The sequence below is a fragment of the Cervus elaphus genome, chromosome 32 (genome assembly GCF_910594005.1).
Source record: "Cervus elaphus chromosome 32, mCerEla1.1, whole genome shotgun sequence".
In the NCBI taxonomy this organism is placed as follows: Eukaryota; Metazoa; Chordata; class Mammalia; order Artiodactyla; family Cervidae; genus Cervus; species Cervus elaphus.
The window spans coordinates 23,563,457-23,579,288 of record NC_057846.1 but is presented as its reverse complement, the minus strand read 5'-3'; the positions used below and the strand labels follow the sequence as shown (position 1 = coordinate 23,579,288).

At 35.7% G+C, this 15,832-nt stretch overlaps 1 protein-coding gene across 6 annotated transcripts in view; it reads right to left on the bottom strand.

The window, feature by feature from the left end:
• Positions 1-15,805, bottom strand: part of C32H4orf47 (chromosome 32 C4orf47 homolog) — a 16,993-nt gene extending 1,188 nt beyond the window's left edge. Inside the window, exons 1-8 of one of the 6 annotated variants that reach the window (XM_043893556.1) lie at positions 15,423-15,801; positions 13,384-13,569; positions 12,078-12,297; positions 10,514-10,651; positions 10,344-10,419; positions 8,488-8,667; positions 4,213-4,379; positions 2,545-2,619 (exon numbers count right to left, since the gene is read on the bottom strand). In XM_043893556.1, coding sequence (XP_043749491.1) covers positions 2,571-2,619; positions 4,213-4,379; positions 8,488-8,667; positions 10,344-10,419; positions 10,514-10,651; positions 12,078-12,297; positions 13,384-13,483 — 930 coding nt within the window. In that variant the 5' untranslated portion in view covers positions 13,484-13,569; positions 15,423-15,801 and the 3' untranslated portion in view covers positions 2,545-2,570. Of the gene's footprint in view, positions 1-2,025; positions 2,620-4,212; positions 4,380-8,487; positions 8,668-10,343; positions 10,420-10,513; positions 10,652-12,077; positions 12,298-13,383; positions 13,570-15,422 lie in introns of those variants that run through there. The other 5 variants (XM_043893557.1, XM_043893555.1, XM_043893554.1 and 2 more) reach the window with 5 other exon arrangements.
• Between the last annotated feature and the right edge of the window lie 27 nt (positions 15,806-15,832).

The window sequence follows — 15,832 nt, the reverse complement described above, 5'->3', positions numbered from 1 at the left end:
AAATACAATAACAGGTCCAATAGCCATTTTAATGTCTTTATTTGCTAATTCCATCTTCTCTACCATTATGGGGTTTATTTCTATTGACTGATTTATCTCCCAGTTGTGAATTACATTTTCCTGCGTCCTGGCACATCTAGTAGCTGTTTTTTGTTTTAAACTGGAAGATGGATTTTTTTAAAAAAATAATTGTATTTGTTTATTTTTGGCCGTGCTTTGTTTATTTTTGGGTCATTGTTGCTTTTCTCTAGCTGCGGTGCGCAGGCAACTCCAGCATGTAGGTTTCAGCAGTTGCTGCTCGCGGGCTCTAGGGCACAGGCTCAGTAGTTGTGACGTACACAGGCTTAGAAGCTCCATGGCATGTGACATCTTCCCGGATCAGAGCACGAAACTGTGTCTCTGTATTGCCAGGTGGATTCTTCACCACTGAGCCACTAGCAAAACCTGGAATTTTGTGAATTTTACATTGTTGAGCGTCTGAATTTGGTGTCTTCCTTTACAGATGGTCGGACCTGGTTGTGCTTACTTCTGTTGGAAGTGGTTGTGCTTGCTTCTCTTTCAGTCAGATCCTCTTGAGCCTGGTTTTTTAGACTTTCATTAGGGTGGGTGCAGAGTAGTCTCTAGCCTACCCTAGAAGCTCTGGAGCCACCGCCGAATGCAGAGAGGTGAGAACACCCCAGCCTTGACTTGTTTGGTGACATTTATCACTATGTAACTAAATGAATTTTTATTCATTTATGTCCATCTGGAAAAACCTCAGCTACTTTGAGACAAACATATTCCCCTTTGAGGCTCATGATACCCCTGATACTGTCTTTGGGATGTTCATTCCACACTGTCCTTTGGATAGGAAGTAAAAATCTTAAATATTCCTTTAGAAAACTTTTTCAGTCTTCTTTAAAAATGTATTCTTTTAGAAAAAAAGTAAACAGTGATGAGGCATGAAATAAAAATATACGTTTGACAACAGGAAAACTTCTCTGTGCCCTCTGAACCCCTTCAAAAGTCACATGTGTATCTGGATTGACCTGGCTTCTCCATCATTGGAAAAAATCGGTCTAGAAGCAGAGCACTGCAGCCTCTACACATTCTGATTTTCAAATCTGGGAGGCCTAGAATGGCAGAGGGACAGGTACTAAGGAAAAAACCAAGAATCAAAAATAACTCCCCCAACACATCATACTAATCAGTTCAGTTCAGCCGCTCAGTCGTGTCTGACTCTTTGTGACCCCATGAACTGCAGCACGCCAGGCTTCCCTGCCCATCACCAACTCCTGGAGCTTAACTCAAACTCACGTTCATCAAGTCAGCGATGCCATCCAACCATCTCATCCTCTCTCCTCCCCTCTCCTCCTGCCTTCAATCTTTCGCAGCATCAGGGTCTTTTCAAATGAGTCAGTTCTTCACATCAAGTGGCCAAAGTATTGGGGCTTCAGCTTCAGCATCAGTCCTTCCAATGAATATTCAGGCCTGATTTCCTTTAGGATTGACTTTGGCCTCTTTGCAGCCCAAGGAACTCTCAAGAGTCTTCTCCAACACCACAGTTTAATTAATAGATACTGTAAACTTCCCTTTTAAAATACCACCACTACCCCACCCCGACTGAATGAGAACTATTGAGAGATACCTCACAATGAATTACGGGAATGTATTTAAGTCATATCTGTTAACAGATTTTTTAAAGTGATAGGGCCAGTGAAGAGGTAACATGGGAAGGAAGAGGATAAGACCTAGAGAGGCAGCTACAGGGGAGAATGAGAGAAGGCCAAAGACAACTTCATCCATCTTGAAACCTGGCCATTTTTTATAAGATACTGAACTGAAAGTGCATTCCCCATTCTTCCATCCCCCCCACACACCCCACACCACCACCAACCCTGCTCAGCCTGGGGCTGCCATTGGCAGATCTGATGCTTTACACAGGCTATAAATAGAAGGCACCATACCACATTAACTGAGCTATCTGCCTCACCATACAACACATGTATACGAGAATCTATTAAATAAGACTGGATCAGTACTTCCCTGATGTTAAGAATGCTTTAATGGACCGAGACACTTGGATAGCTGTCAACTCAACCTCCACATACCTCCAAGAAGGAACAGCAAATTAAGAATTTACTGTAAAGCAACTATACTCCAATAAAAATTAATCTTAAAAAACAAAAACAAAAACGATACCACTTAATAGAAAAATAAGCATTCATTGTGCATGTTCTACCCCTCCAGTCCCCATTTTCATCCCTACCCTCCAACTCGGCAATATTTTTAATGTTAAGAGCAAAATATGTCAAATCAAAGAGTACACTTTGAGATTTTATAACAGTCTCAAGCATTCCTAAACATCTCCTCAGAAACACAGATCAAGAAACATAGCAATTATTAACAAATACTAGTCATTTATTGATGTAATAGTATGAAAAGAAGGAAAAGCATTAGTCACAGCCTTAAATTTCTTTTAAATGTTTGAGCTATTTGTTCCACACATCTTATATATTTTTTCAAATAATGAGCACTTGATAGTGAATTTTTGGAAGTCAGGACCTGTAAGGTTATTTGTCTTCCAGATGCTAGTAGGACTGTACTGAAGCAGTCTTGTAGTTCTTCATATTTAGTGCCCTAAAATTGGAAAATAAATGCACATTTAATTTTATAGGTGCAGGTAATAGATCTGTATGTTCTTGTAAAAAAATATCTTGCAATTAAAAGTTAACAATCCAAACAAAACCAGATTTCCTCACCAAAGAAAAAGCTTCACGTATATCAGATATACTTTTAAAATGTAATTTAAGAGGGAAAAACTGGTTTATGAGACCAATTTTAAATACTACTTTCCAGAGTTTTAAAATTAGGCTAAAAAAGAAGCTAAAACTTGATCTAGGATAATATTTGTGATAATGTAAAAAAAAGATATTTCAATAAACTCAAAATACTAAACAAATGATAAACTTCTGAACAATTGGATACTTTTTTCCTTTGCTTTAAACATGTGTGCTAGAGCATCATAGAATTTTCTCAGATCTGTTCTCTGGATAACCAGAAAACTTGAAACCACACTCCTCCCCACTCCACACAAAATTCCATTTATTTGGGTGTGAGTGTGTTGAGGAATATTCTAACTTAACTGTCAGTTCAGTTGTCAAAGGATAAAGGTCAAAGGACATGGAAAAAAGGCTCCACATCTTTGTTTCCCAAATGAATCCTCTACCAACTAGCCTGCAAAAAAATATTATTCCTATAGATAACAGTTAAACTATATAAATAATGAAGGGCAGCCTTACTTTTGTGATTATAATAATGATGTTTTTACAATCACTATCCACAAGTGATAAAGATGTACTATTGTTTCTACAAAAGGAATATGAATTTGATGTCCTTTTCCTAATCCATTGTATGATTACAATGAACTTACAAATACATAAGTTAGTCAGATTGGCATTAAAACTTTTTCAGTGAATAGGCAGAAAGGGAATCAAATAAATTCTTCAGTATTTATAATCTTTCACACATAACAAAAGAATGACAGACTGTCCTTTTCTAAATTATATTCTGAACTTCTAAGAACTTTTCAGTTCTGAAAGTGCTCAAAATGTAGGAAAGATCATGAATAATATACATACACTTTTCCTCAAAGTATTCTTAATTAATCAGAATATTTCCAGTTCTCATAGAGGATTATTTAAAAGTTAAAGACAGAATAAGTGTCATTAAGAGTCCACACAATTACAGAGTCTGGGGCCTATACAGAGATAATAATTTAATGAGTCAAAAGATCCTTTTAAGAAACAGACAATGTTAATATGTACTGCTAAGTGAAATATATATATATATATATATATGCATGTATGCATGCTAAGTCACTTTAGTCATGTCCAACTCTTTGTGACCCTATGGACTGTAGCTCACCAGGCTCCTCTGTCCATGGGATTCTCCAGGCAAGAATACTGGAGTGGGTTGCCATTTCCTTCTCCAGGGGATCTTCCCAACCCAGGGATAGAACCTGTGTCTGTTTGGTACAGACAAATTAAGCTTTTTCAATTGGGAATTTCAGAAGATGGAAAAGAACTTCTACAGGAGAGGGCAGGTATAAAGAAGAAACTGAGATATCTAAAGTCACCCAGATTTGTCAAATTTTAAAAGTATATATAAATAAAAGATATTACTCTGAAGAAATCTAAAAGCTGGAAATAATTTATGGGCTAATATTGCTACCTTTTGACGTTCAAAGCCATTATGCTTTCAATTGGTCTGCTTTTTGGTCCACCTGGTGGATGGAAAACCTTAGCACTTTTGCCGGATGGGCCTTTCAATTTAACCATGTAAGGGTCAACAGAATGTGAAGGGTAAGGATCAAATGTTCCTGCCTTCATTCCACCAGCCTACAAGTAAAAATGAGACAATTTAATATAGTTTTGTCAAAATGCTTCTAACAAAAATTACATGTGAAAAAGGTCATACATATTTGTGTATTGTACATGAAGCTGATTTTACATTTAAAGAGAACTGTTTATTCTGTTTAATTCAAATACCATCAAAGGGTCTTCCTACCACTAATTTTATGGGTTAAGACACTATAATTCCAAAAGTTCTCTGTTAAAATGCATATAGTTATAAGAAGGTAATATTCTAAACTATTGCCAACAGTTAATATTTTAGTGAGTTTATCAGATCAGGCTATGAACTACACAGGATGTGAGTCCATTCCTGAGGGAGTGAGACCCAGGTCACATGTATTTTGATACAGGAAGAAGTTAGCGTTCAGAACCAGAGGACGAGGGATGAGGACAAAGGTAAAGTTTATCCAAAAGGAAGCCTGGCACAACACGAGTTCAGTAAACATCAGTAAATGATGGGGAAGATACTGAAAAAAATTTTTTTTAAAAAAATAAAGGAATAGCACACAGAAAAAGAAAGTGAGAGGCAAACATAATCCACAGTCAGTCCTCCACACCAGCAAGGTCTGCATCCTCAGATTCATCCAATCTCAGGGTGAAAATACTTTTTAAACAAAGAATTCCAGAAAGTTCCCCCAAAGAAAAGTTGAACTTGACATGCACAGCAAACTATTTACATAGCATTCGCATTGTATTAGATATTGCAAGTAGTCTAGAGGTGATTTACATTATACAGGAGGATGTGCAAAGGTTACACGCAAATACTAAGCCATTTTATATAAGGGACCTGAGCATCCTTGAATTTTGGTATTCTGGGGGTAGGGGACAGTGGTCTCGAAACCAATCCCCCATAGATACTGAGAAGTAACTGGATCATACATTGTACTTTTCTTAAAATCTATTAAGAGAAGTCAATCATTTTTGACCTATATGCAAAACAAACATTTGCTTTGACTTTTTAAACTGATACATATTAACAGGATTTTCCTCATATTATATATGGTCACCAAGAAAACTCTATTCAATCACAATAACCCATTTAATTAGGCATCCTTTCTCTTACAGTGTCTAAGCCAGATATACAAAAAAATGTGATTCATTTGAAAGATATGGTTGTAATTTTTCAAGTTATCAAGATTGAGACACATGGGTTATTTTAAAAGCAACAAATAATAAGGAATCTAAAGAAAATACAATTGATTAGTCAACTGATGTAAAAGCAAAACAGATGAATAGAAAATGGAAAAATGTATGTGGTAAGTAAACCAACTCACCAGATGATGCTTAAAAAATAAACAGGTAAATCTATATTATAAAGATTGAGAAATAGGTGGAAGAAATCTATACATATATGGAATACAAAAAACTGTAAGATAATATTTTTTTACACCTCTACATTGACACATTTGAAAACCTGAATTAAATGAATGGTTCTCAAAGAAAAATATTGTCAAAGTGACTCAAAGAGAGGACACCTACAGAAAATAGATGGACATCATGTAAGAAATTAAGCTGAGAACACTTACTATGAGAAGTCTTTTAAATTTTCAAGGAAAAGATATATTTGATGCTACTAAACTCTTATTTTAAGATGCTAGAATCTACCTATATCAAAATAGAACAAGGAATGTAAAAAATACAGACCAGTCACAACACTTATAATAATTGATGCAAAAATACTTAATAAAATATTAACAAATAAAACAGTATTACACTTAAAGATTAATACAAAACAATACAACACAATACAACACAAGTGAGAATCATTTCAAGAAATATTATTTTTACTCACCTTATAATAAGTTAATAGAGAAAAACAAAGATGATCTAGATAGATTATACCAAAACATTCAACATAATTCTACAAACATTCCTGATTTAGTCTTATTTTTTTTTTTTAAGTCTTATTTTTTTAAACATGAATGCTAGAGGTTATTCCCACGATCCCCATATCATGTCTATGTCTTGGGCACAAGCATGACATGAGAGAGAGAAATACTGGAAAGGAAGGTGCAAAATTATCTGCAGATAATATAATCATATATCTAAAGATCCAAAGAGAATCAATGAAATACCCATTAGAATATAAAATTTAAAAAAGTGCCAGTTACTTTAAAAAAATCAGATGTTTTAATAAGAACAAATAATATAAGGGGACTGATGGGGAAAAGAAACTATTGATCAGGATCTTAAAATAAGAATAAACATGATACATAAATCTACATGAAATAAAATATAAAAATCCACAAGACAAATAAAGGTTTCTGTAAGTAGCTTAATTCTAGATAAGAAGATTCAAAGTATAAAAATCCTAATACAAGCTAAAATCTAAAGATCTCATTTTAGAGCAAAACACCAAAGGTCTTTTTTCCCCACAACTTCACAAAATAATTCCAAAGTTCTACATAATAACTACTGGAAAACAGTCATGTAAACGTATTTAAAGAAGAAGAAGAGACTAGACCACCCAATATTAAAATGCAATAATAATTAAAAGTAGCTTGGTACTGGTAGAAATAAACATCAATTAAACAGAATGAAGATTCAGGGGGAAAAAACACTAAAAATGGGAATTTTGATTTGATAAAGTGGCATTTCAAAACAGGGGTGTTAATTATTCTATCTGTGAGATCAGGAACAACTGGCTCTTTAAAAAACAATTTCACTTAAGTCTAAGTATAATAAGCTGCACCCATTTTAAGTTTACAGATTCTGTGAGTTTTGACAGATGTGGTTTTTCCAGTAGTCATGTACGGCTGTGAGAGTTGGACTATGAAGAAAGCTGAGAACCAAAGAATTGATGCTTTTGAACTGTGGTGTTGGAGAAGACTCTTGAGAGTTCCTTGGACTGCAAGGAGATCCAACCAGTCCATCCTAAAGGAGATCAGTCCTGGGTGTTCATTGGAAGACTGATGTGGAAGCTGAAACTCCAATACTTTGGCCACCTGATTTGAAGAGCTGACTCATTTGAAAAGACCCTGATGTTTGGAAAGATTGAGGGCAGAAGGAGAAGGGGATGACAGAGGATGAGATGGTTGGATGGCATCACTGACTCAATGGACATGAGTCTGGGTAAACTCCGGGAGTTGGTGATGGACAGGAAGGCCTGGCATGCTGCAGTCCATGGGGTCGCAAAGAGTCGGACACGACTGAGCGACTAAACTGACTAACTGATACACCCTTGAAACCACAAAGGCAATCAAGATATGGAACACATCCTCCCCTCAAAGCATCCTTCTGTCCATAAAACTGAATTTTGAAAAAGATAAAAGCTGGATCCTTGCCTTGTTCTTTCCATCAAAATATATTCCAGATGAAAATTTAAATGCAAAAGGATAAGACTAGTTAAAGAAATCAAGAATGCATATTTCACTAACATTGCTGGGAAGGAAAGATATTCTGAGAATGACATAAACTCAGCACAGAGGACTGATAAAATCATTATTTTATATGATTTTATCATTATAAAGCTTATATTAATGATAAATCATTATTGCTATTTCTGAATAGCACAGAATACTATAACCAAAGTCAAAGATTCAACAGACTAGAAAAATTATTTTCAACACAAATGATAAAACAATATCCTTAATATATGAAAAGATCTTACAGATCAATATGAAAAAGACAAATGTCTTAATAGAACATCTGCAAGTAAAAGGAACACACAATTCACAGAAAAAAAAAAAAACCAAGGTATAAACTAAGTCTATAAACTGTAAGAAAGATTTTTATTTTTATTCACACTTGTAAACCTCAGCAGAAGGGAGACAGTTTATTTTAATCACCCTTCAAAAACTAAAGATGGTCTGACTTTTTATGGTTTTGAGAAAAACTATACCTAAGATCTAGACAGGTGCTTAGAAAATTCATTGTAAATTAAAATACTTTAGAGATGAGTAATAATTATTTCATAAGGGCATCATTATTCCTTATGGTATCCACACACTATGACTTTTCATAATTTCATCAAAACAGGTTCCATGATTCATGGCATGAATATAAACAAATGGGAAAAAAAATAACATGACAGCAAGAGGCAACATTTCCTTACGATGCTTAATATTTTTTCATTCTAAAAACTTTAACTTACCTTTTTACCAGGAGAAGAGGGCTTAAAAGGGCTTCCAACTATTTCTTTCTTCTCTACTTTTTTAATTGGTGGTAAAGGTTCCTCAGACATGTAAGGATTGGCATCAAAATATTCCCTTGGGTAAAGATTTAATTTGAAAGCTGTCCCTTTGAGTAAACGATGGTGTTCTTCATTCTCTTTCTGTCAATTAAGGAGTTTGAAATTATAGTAGATAGCAAAACTTACTCAACACTGGAAGTAATGTAAAGTTAATTTAACTTTAAATTTTAATATAAGCATGTAAATTTTTTAAGTATATACTGCTGGGTTCACTTTTTTAAAACATTCCTTTGTTATGTTCTATTTTTATGATACAAAAGATATGCTTGCTTAGGAAAAAGCACAGCTATGATTGTTCATCTTGAATATAAATTTATTTGATGTATATAGATACATCACTTGAGCAAATCTTTATTAACTATCTATAATATGATAAAATGCATTAAAAATAACAGTCAGTTTCTAGCTCAAACCCTAACTCCTTCCCGCTTTCCAGCATTTCCTAGGGACACTGGGAAGGCTACTGACCCTTTAAGTATCACATTTTCTTCAATGATAAATGACGATCATAACATCCCCCAGACCCTTTATGCTATGATAAAGATTAAACGTGATTATGTGTTCAAAGTACCTGGCACATGGTAGGCCTTCAAAAAAATGTCAGCTTTTCTCCTAAGAACAAGGAACACTTACTTTTTACATTGCAACACTTTTATGTTACAATATTATTTTAGGAAATTCAGGGACATAAAATTTCTGACTTATGAATAGTAAGTTCTATTCATAAGAACTATTCTTATGAATAGTTCTAAATGCAGAATGAAAATGTTTTATTCTAAAGAGAGGAAAGTATCTTATATCCATAAACTTAGGATGAAAGACCAATTACTAAGCTATTGATAAAACTGCCTTGTAAAAAAAAAAAAACCGCCTTGTATGTATTTATATATTGGGTATTATCATTCCTATAGAATATTATGTATTATTCTATCCTATGTAAAACGTAGTTTACATAGAATTTTATATGAAGTGAAGAGTTAACACACAGAAACAAGAGATGACTATTTTCAAATGACCAAGGTTTCTGCTCAATTTAGTAGAAAACTTTTCCTGGGTTTGGACATGCCCATTTGCAAAATTGGCAACTATCCTTCTATCTCGCGAGTGCATGCATGCGTGCTAAGTCACTTCAGTCATGTCCGACTCTGTGCGACCCTATGGGTTATAGCCCGCTAGGCTCCTCTATCCATGGGATTGTTCAGGCAAGAATATTGGAGTGGGTTGCCATGCCCTCCTCCATCTATCTCACTGCCATTTAAAGTCACCACAGCCAAAAGTATTGAAGACTGCATGCTGAAAAAAACAAAAATTTAAAAACTTGTATCCTTCTCTAGTCTCCACTTCCTCCCTTCTCCCCAACACTCTTCCATTCTGTTCACTCACCATAATGGCCTGATCAGCCCAAAGGACTACCACTACTTTCTTAGGCACAAAATATTAGGATGTGTTGGGAATATAGTTAAGAATTAGGATACAATGCTTAGAATCAAAATAGAGCAGAGTTAATCAGGCCATGCAGACAGAAGTCTCACAGCTAGTTTAGAGAGATGGAAGATAAACTATAGCAGGAATTAAAGCTCATCCAGGGAATCTAAACTCAAAATGGTAAAATTATCACAATTCCTAAACATCAATCTGCCATTGCCCACATAATACAAATAGGTAAAACAAAATAAACCCTAATTGGATCACAAGTGAATTCTCTAAGTCAACTAAATAAGAGAAAGATTGAAAGAAGTTACAAGAGATTCTTTTACCTTGTTAATTAGTTTTGCCGCATCATAGAGATCAGAAGAGTGTGAAAACTGCTTACCTATGGTAATATTTGCATAGCTAAGGAAGGAAGATAATGATGATGACTTCAGGGTTCAGAAATTAAATTTTTTAAGTTCAAAACAAATGATATGAAAGTACTGAAATATCTTACCCATATCCAGTTCCTTTCTTTCCTGGGTTTGTGTATAAATTCTTTCCAGGTGGCTCATATTTTTCTTTGGGTTTAGACTGTGCACTGAAAAATGGGACTGGTCCACCTATGGTTCCATAGTAACTTCCTAATCCACAGCTTAAATAAGTGTAACAAGAACAAAGAGAAGCAAGGTAAAATAGTGAACTTTGTGTTACATGTATTTTACCAAAATTTATAAAATATCATCAAAAGAGGAGCAAAATATATGCAGTAGATTTGACGTGCCTAACTTTGGTAAGGAAAAAAAAAACTCTTTTGTTATTGTTGTTGTTGTTGTTATTTTTTTAATCTAATTTTCCCTATTATTCAAAGTCAAAAATTCCATTTTAAATGTTCTACATAAACAAAACTGAGCAATCTCTAGGAGGTTAGAAGAGTTTACATTAGTTCAGTTAACCATAAGAATAAATAGACCCTTTGTGTGTTCTTCTACTACGTTTTTCTAAAATTAGTTTTTATTTAAGCATAGTTTATTGACAATATTATATTAGTTCCAGGGGATGGGAAAGTTGAATAGGAAAAAAGTTGTTTAAAGGATAAAATACGTATGTTACATGAAAAAGAAATAAAGTAGCAGCCCCAAAGATACACATGGGAATTTACATCTAAGAAGAAAAGTAAGAAACCCAAAAAAAAGTAGTAGCAATAATAATAAATATATAATAATATAAATTAATATAAATAATAATAAATAGTTCAAACTTCTCCAAAGTATACAAAGGTAGGAAAAGATAAACTATAGTAACAGAAAAGAAGACATTTACCACTCTTAATAAAGACAATTTAACTTGGAAGACTGAACCTTTACTAATCTCAAAATCACAAATAAGCACAAAATTATTTTTCAACCAATCCTCATCTGTCATAAACTCTAGATTAAGAGTCAATGTAACTGAGTGTGAATTAACATTATAAAACTCAGCTATATTATAATCACATAGATTATATCATTTTATCTGTTTAAGGATTTAAAGGTTAAAAAAAAAAGAAACTCTTGACAATTTTTACAACTAAAATACTGTTTCCCTACATGTAACTTCATCATGATTTTTAAACAATGTACCTTTGATAAATTATGCTTTTTACCCAAAAAAGATTAAAAGATTTCTCCTAATTTCACATTTTTTATTTATACTTTTTTAAAGCTTTAAAAAGCAGAAAAAATAGTCAAGGCCACAGACATGATGACCCAAGGCAATTTTTTTTAATAGTCTGACTATTGTAAGATTTTCAACTAAAACTTATTTTCATTATTTAGTTGGCTTTATTAGTATAAACTGATAGAGAATAGTGACATAGATGATTAAAAATTTAATGTGACAATGAGAATCTACTTAATCAATTACCCCGCAACTTAAATCACCCAATATAATGGTCTCCATCTAAGATAAACTCAACTTAAAAGTCACACTTTAAAAAATGAGTCATACATAAGTCAGTCCGACAGAAAAATCAACAACTTAGGCTGGAGGAAAGAGAGTGATGCAGGAGATAGATTTAAGATTTTCTCCTTAATACTTACGGCTTTTTCTCTCCATTGCTAGGGAGGAAGGCTTTGCTTAGATTTTTTTTGGCTTCTTCCATCATGTGCCGTCTCCTCACTTGATTCGGATTGACATAGCCTTCACCTTCAAAAATCCTTACAAAATGGGGATCAAAATAACCTGCCTGGAGATTGGACATTTCTTTGGATCCTCCGGGTAGAATCTGTCTATTTTTGCTTGCAGCTTCATTAAAGGGTCCTTTAAAGATAAAATAGGAATATCACAATTTTGAGCTCACCATTAATAAAAGGACATGAAAAATAACAGAAAACTTTCCTGATCCTTGCCACTAGAACACCAGGGCAACAGAGAAAAGTTTCAAAACGTGATTTGAGCCAATGAGTTTTGAGATCTTAAATGTTGTTTCAAAATGGTCACTGAAAGATCCGTATCAAAGGCTTCACTGACAATAAGAACTAAGGCATTCCCATTAAAACATTTTAATAGTTAGACTGAGATCCTCTTAAACTCTGAATCTGAGAGCTGGAAGAGGCCTTACAGGTCACTGAATCCAATACTTTCCCATAGGAAATTGTTTTGCATCTTGCCTTTTTAATAATTTATCTTAGAGATGTTCCATATCAGTGTATTCTTTTTTATTGTTTTATTTATGACTCTTCTAAAAATCTCTCAGGTATTTATTTGGTACTTCATTTTCAAGAAAGTGATCATGGATGGCCATTTTAGATGTAAATGTAAATGCTATTTGTATAGTAGGGTGTCTCAACTAAGAAAAAAAAAAGCCAATGGTTCAGTCTCTCCGTGGTTGTGATTCCCTTTCTGGGCTTTCCAGGAGGGGCGCCAGTGGTAAAGAATCTGCCTGCCAATGCAGGAGTGACAGGAGATTGGGGCGATTCCTGGGTCCAGAAGATTCCCTGGAGAAGGAAATGGCAACTCACTCCAGTATTCTTGTCTGAGAAATCCCATGGACAGAGGAGCCTGGAGGGCTACAGTCCATGGGCTTTCAAAAGAGTCAAACACAACCTTAGCGACTAGACAACAACAAACAATATAAATATTCTGGGAGAAAACTGCCATGCACCTTGAAAACAAATACAAATACCTATGAAGAGAATATATGAAGGTAGGATAGTGCAAGAAAATGAGCTTCCTGATCTTACAAAAAAAAGCTCTCTCTTAACCGCTGTTGAAATTTCACAGGTGTTTTCAACTTTATACCTAAAGCTTTAAAATACAGACCGTCCAAAAAGATCATTTAACAAACATTAAAATCAAGAGGAAACATCCACTCTTAGGCTGTAAAGAAAACCAAATTATACTTACGATTAAACTGTGACACATATTTATCACCCACAGTAATATATTCCATCTCACTGAAGAGGCCAATCCTCTCCATATCAGTTTTCCCTCCTTCCGCAGGCATGGCTGTTCCTTGGGGGCCGTGTGCTCAATGTTGGTGACTTCAGCGGGCTTCTTAGTGCTACTTCTATAGCAAAATTCTACTCTACGCTGAAAATACAGGAGAAAATTTAGGGAAAAGCTGATTCTAACTTTCAATCCAAAATATTTTCAGTCTGAGAGTTAACATGCACATAGTTCCATCATAAAACAATAGTCCCAACTATATGGGGGAAGAATCTACTTTGTGGGGCCAAGGGGGAATAATGGAGATTATTCCTCCCCTTGAGTCTCCAGCTGAAGTATCCAAAAATTACAAAGAAATGTTTATCTGTGGCACTGCCGTTCATCTGTCACAAATAGTAATATTATGATGGTACAGTGTGGTATAAATACTGTATAAACAACATCCTTCTTTTGAGACGTTCAAAGTTGACTGAAAGATCTTAATTATATAAGGCAGTCATTTTTAGTTTAAACCCTTCTATCTAAACATACTACATTGTCCCTTGTATTAAAAATTACAACTTACTTTTACAGAATGCACAACACACCTAGGCATTACCCTATAGTTCTTGAATTTTTTCAAGTTTAAATGTATATAACAAATGTGCCACTTGGTGAAATCAGTTCACAACAGGGATAGGAAGGGGGGACAACTGACTAAGCAAGATAAACACGAAGAACAGCAAAACAAAAATCCACAAGGAATTCAGAGTATTTGCTAAAGAGCAGACTGCAACTATGAGTTCTTGAAATATCACTCTAAATACGCAACTACGTATTCGGATGTTTCCTTTAATTAGACATGTTCTAAAAAGTTGGACCAAAGAGCTAAGAATACTTGCCTCCATTTCATGGTAATATTTTTGAAGCACCAACTAGATCTAGGTACTGGACACATATGCTGAATAAAACAAACATTGGCTTACACTTCCCAGTTTATAATCCAAGGTAAGAAACTTCTGCCTTGAACTTAGAGCAGGCTGTTTCAATGACAATAACAGGATTGCCTATTCTGAATCTGTGGCTCATCCGCTCCTCTTCCTTGCCATCCTACCTCTGATCACCTATGCTTTAAAACTAAAAGTCAGTCAATTGGAGGGCACTAATTCAATTTGTTCCATGTTTCAAGGCTCCATCTCCACTGCAACCTTAAAGTCTTTCTGTGCTGCTACAGGGGCTCAAATCCTTTAAATGGCTCATAAGGCCACTATCACCCTCATCTGTCACCATGGGAACCCCTCTCCCTGGAACCTAAGCTCCAATTGTCTTTCAGTTCTCAAGTCGGCCTCTCTCCAACCACAGGACACTAGCACACACTGTTTCACTTTCGGCAGGTACTTCACTGTGCCTACCCTTTTCTTTCCTCAATAAATACTGATCCTTCTGATTGTTTAGCTCATTCTTCACTTCCTTAATTCACTCCATCATAGCGCCAAGTACTTCCCTCTCCAAGCCCTGATCATGGATGTTTATTTTATATTGGGTTATTTTACATTCACCTTGTAGGGATCTTGAATTAACTGCTGTTTTCCCTCACTAAACTGTGGGCTCCAGGAAGACAGGAACCACCAAACGAAGTGTGACACAGAGGGAAGAAAGTAAAGGGAACAAAAGGGGAGTTTTTGCCTTGAATTCTTCCACTACTTAACTTTTTTTGCGCAGCACTGGCAAAATATTTGATTCATTTATTTAACGTTTTGCAAAACCCTCCTCTGAGTAGGGCTTGCTGGTAGAAGTTATAAAACTGAGATTTTAAAAGGCATAGATACTGCTGTTAGGGAGCTTATACTCTTAAAGAAGACAATAAAGTATAACACAGTGGAACACGGCAAGTACCCTTCCAAAGTTATGGATAAAGTGCCCTAGGGGATGAAGGAGGGACAGAAAACTTCTGGGGGAAATGATGTCCCATTAAGGAAACGGAGGTTCAGAGTATCCAGGTATCTAAAAGACAGTACCTGATGGCTGCGAGTACCAAGTCACCTCGGAGAAGGGTACAAAGATCAGAGATCAGATTGTCCCAGCTCCAGTCCGAGCCTGGCTGCAGGAGCCACAAGCGCCACGAAGCAGCCGCCGCGCGAGCGATTCCCGTGCTGTACCTCGCCACGCAGCCGGTCCGCACGCTCGCGGAGCCATGGAGACCGTCTGCGGCGCGTTGCCCCGGCTACGGGAGAATCCATTCCGAGAAAGAACGTTGCGGGAGGCTAGGTGGAGGGTTCGCATCCGGATCGAGGAAGACACAGACAGAAAGACGTCAAGAGGGTGCGGAGGACCTGCATCCATCTTTCGTTAGGACTTCCGCTCCCCGCCCCGTTATCCCCCCGCGAGATCTGGCGTGGTGGTACGCCCCGTGACGCACACCGCAGGG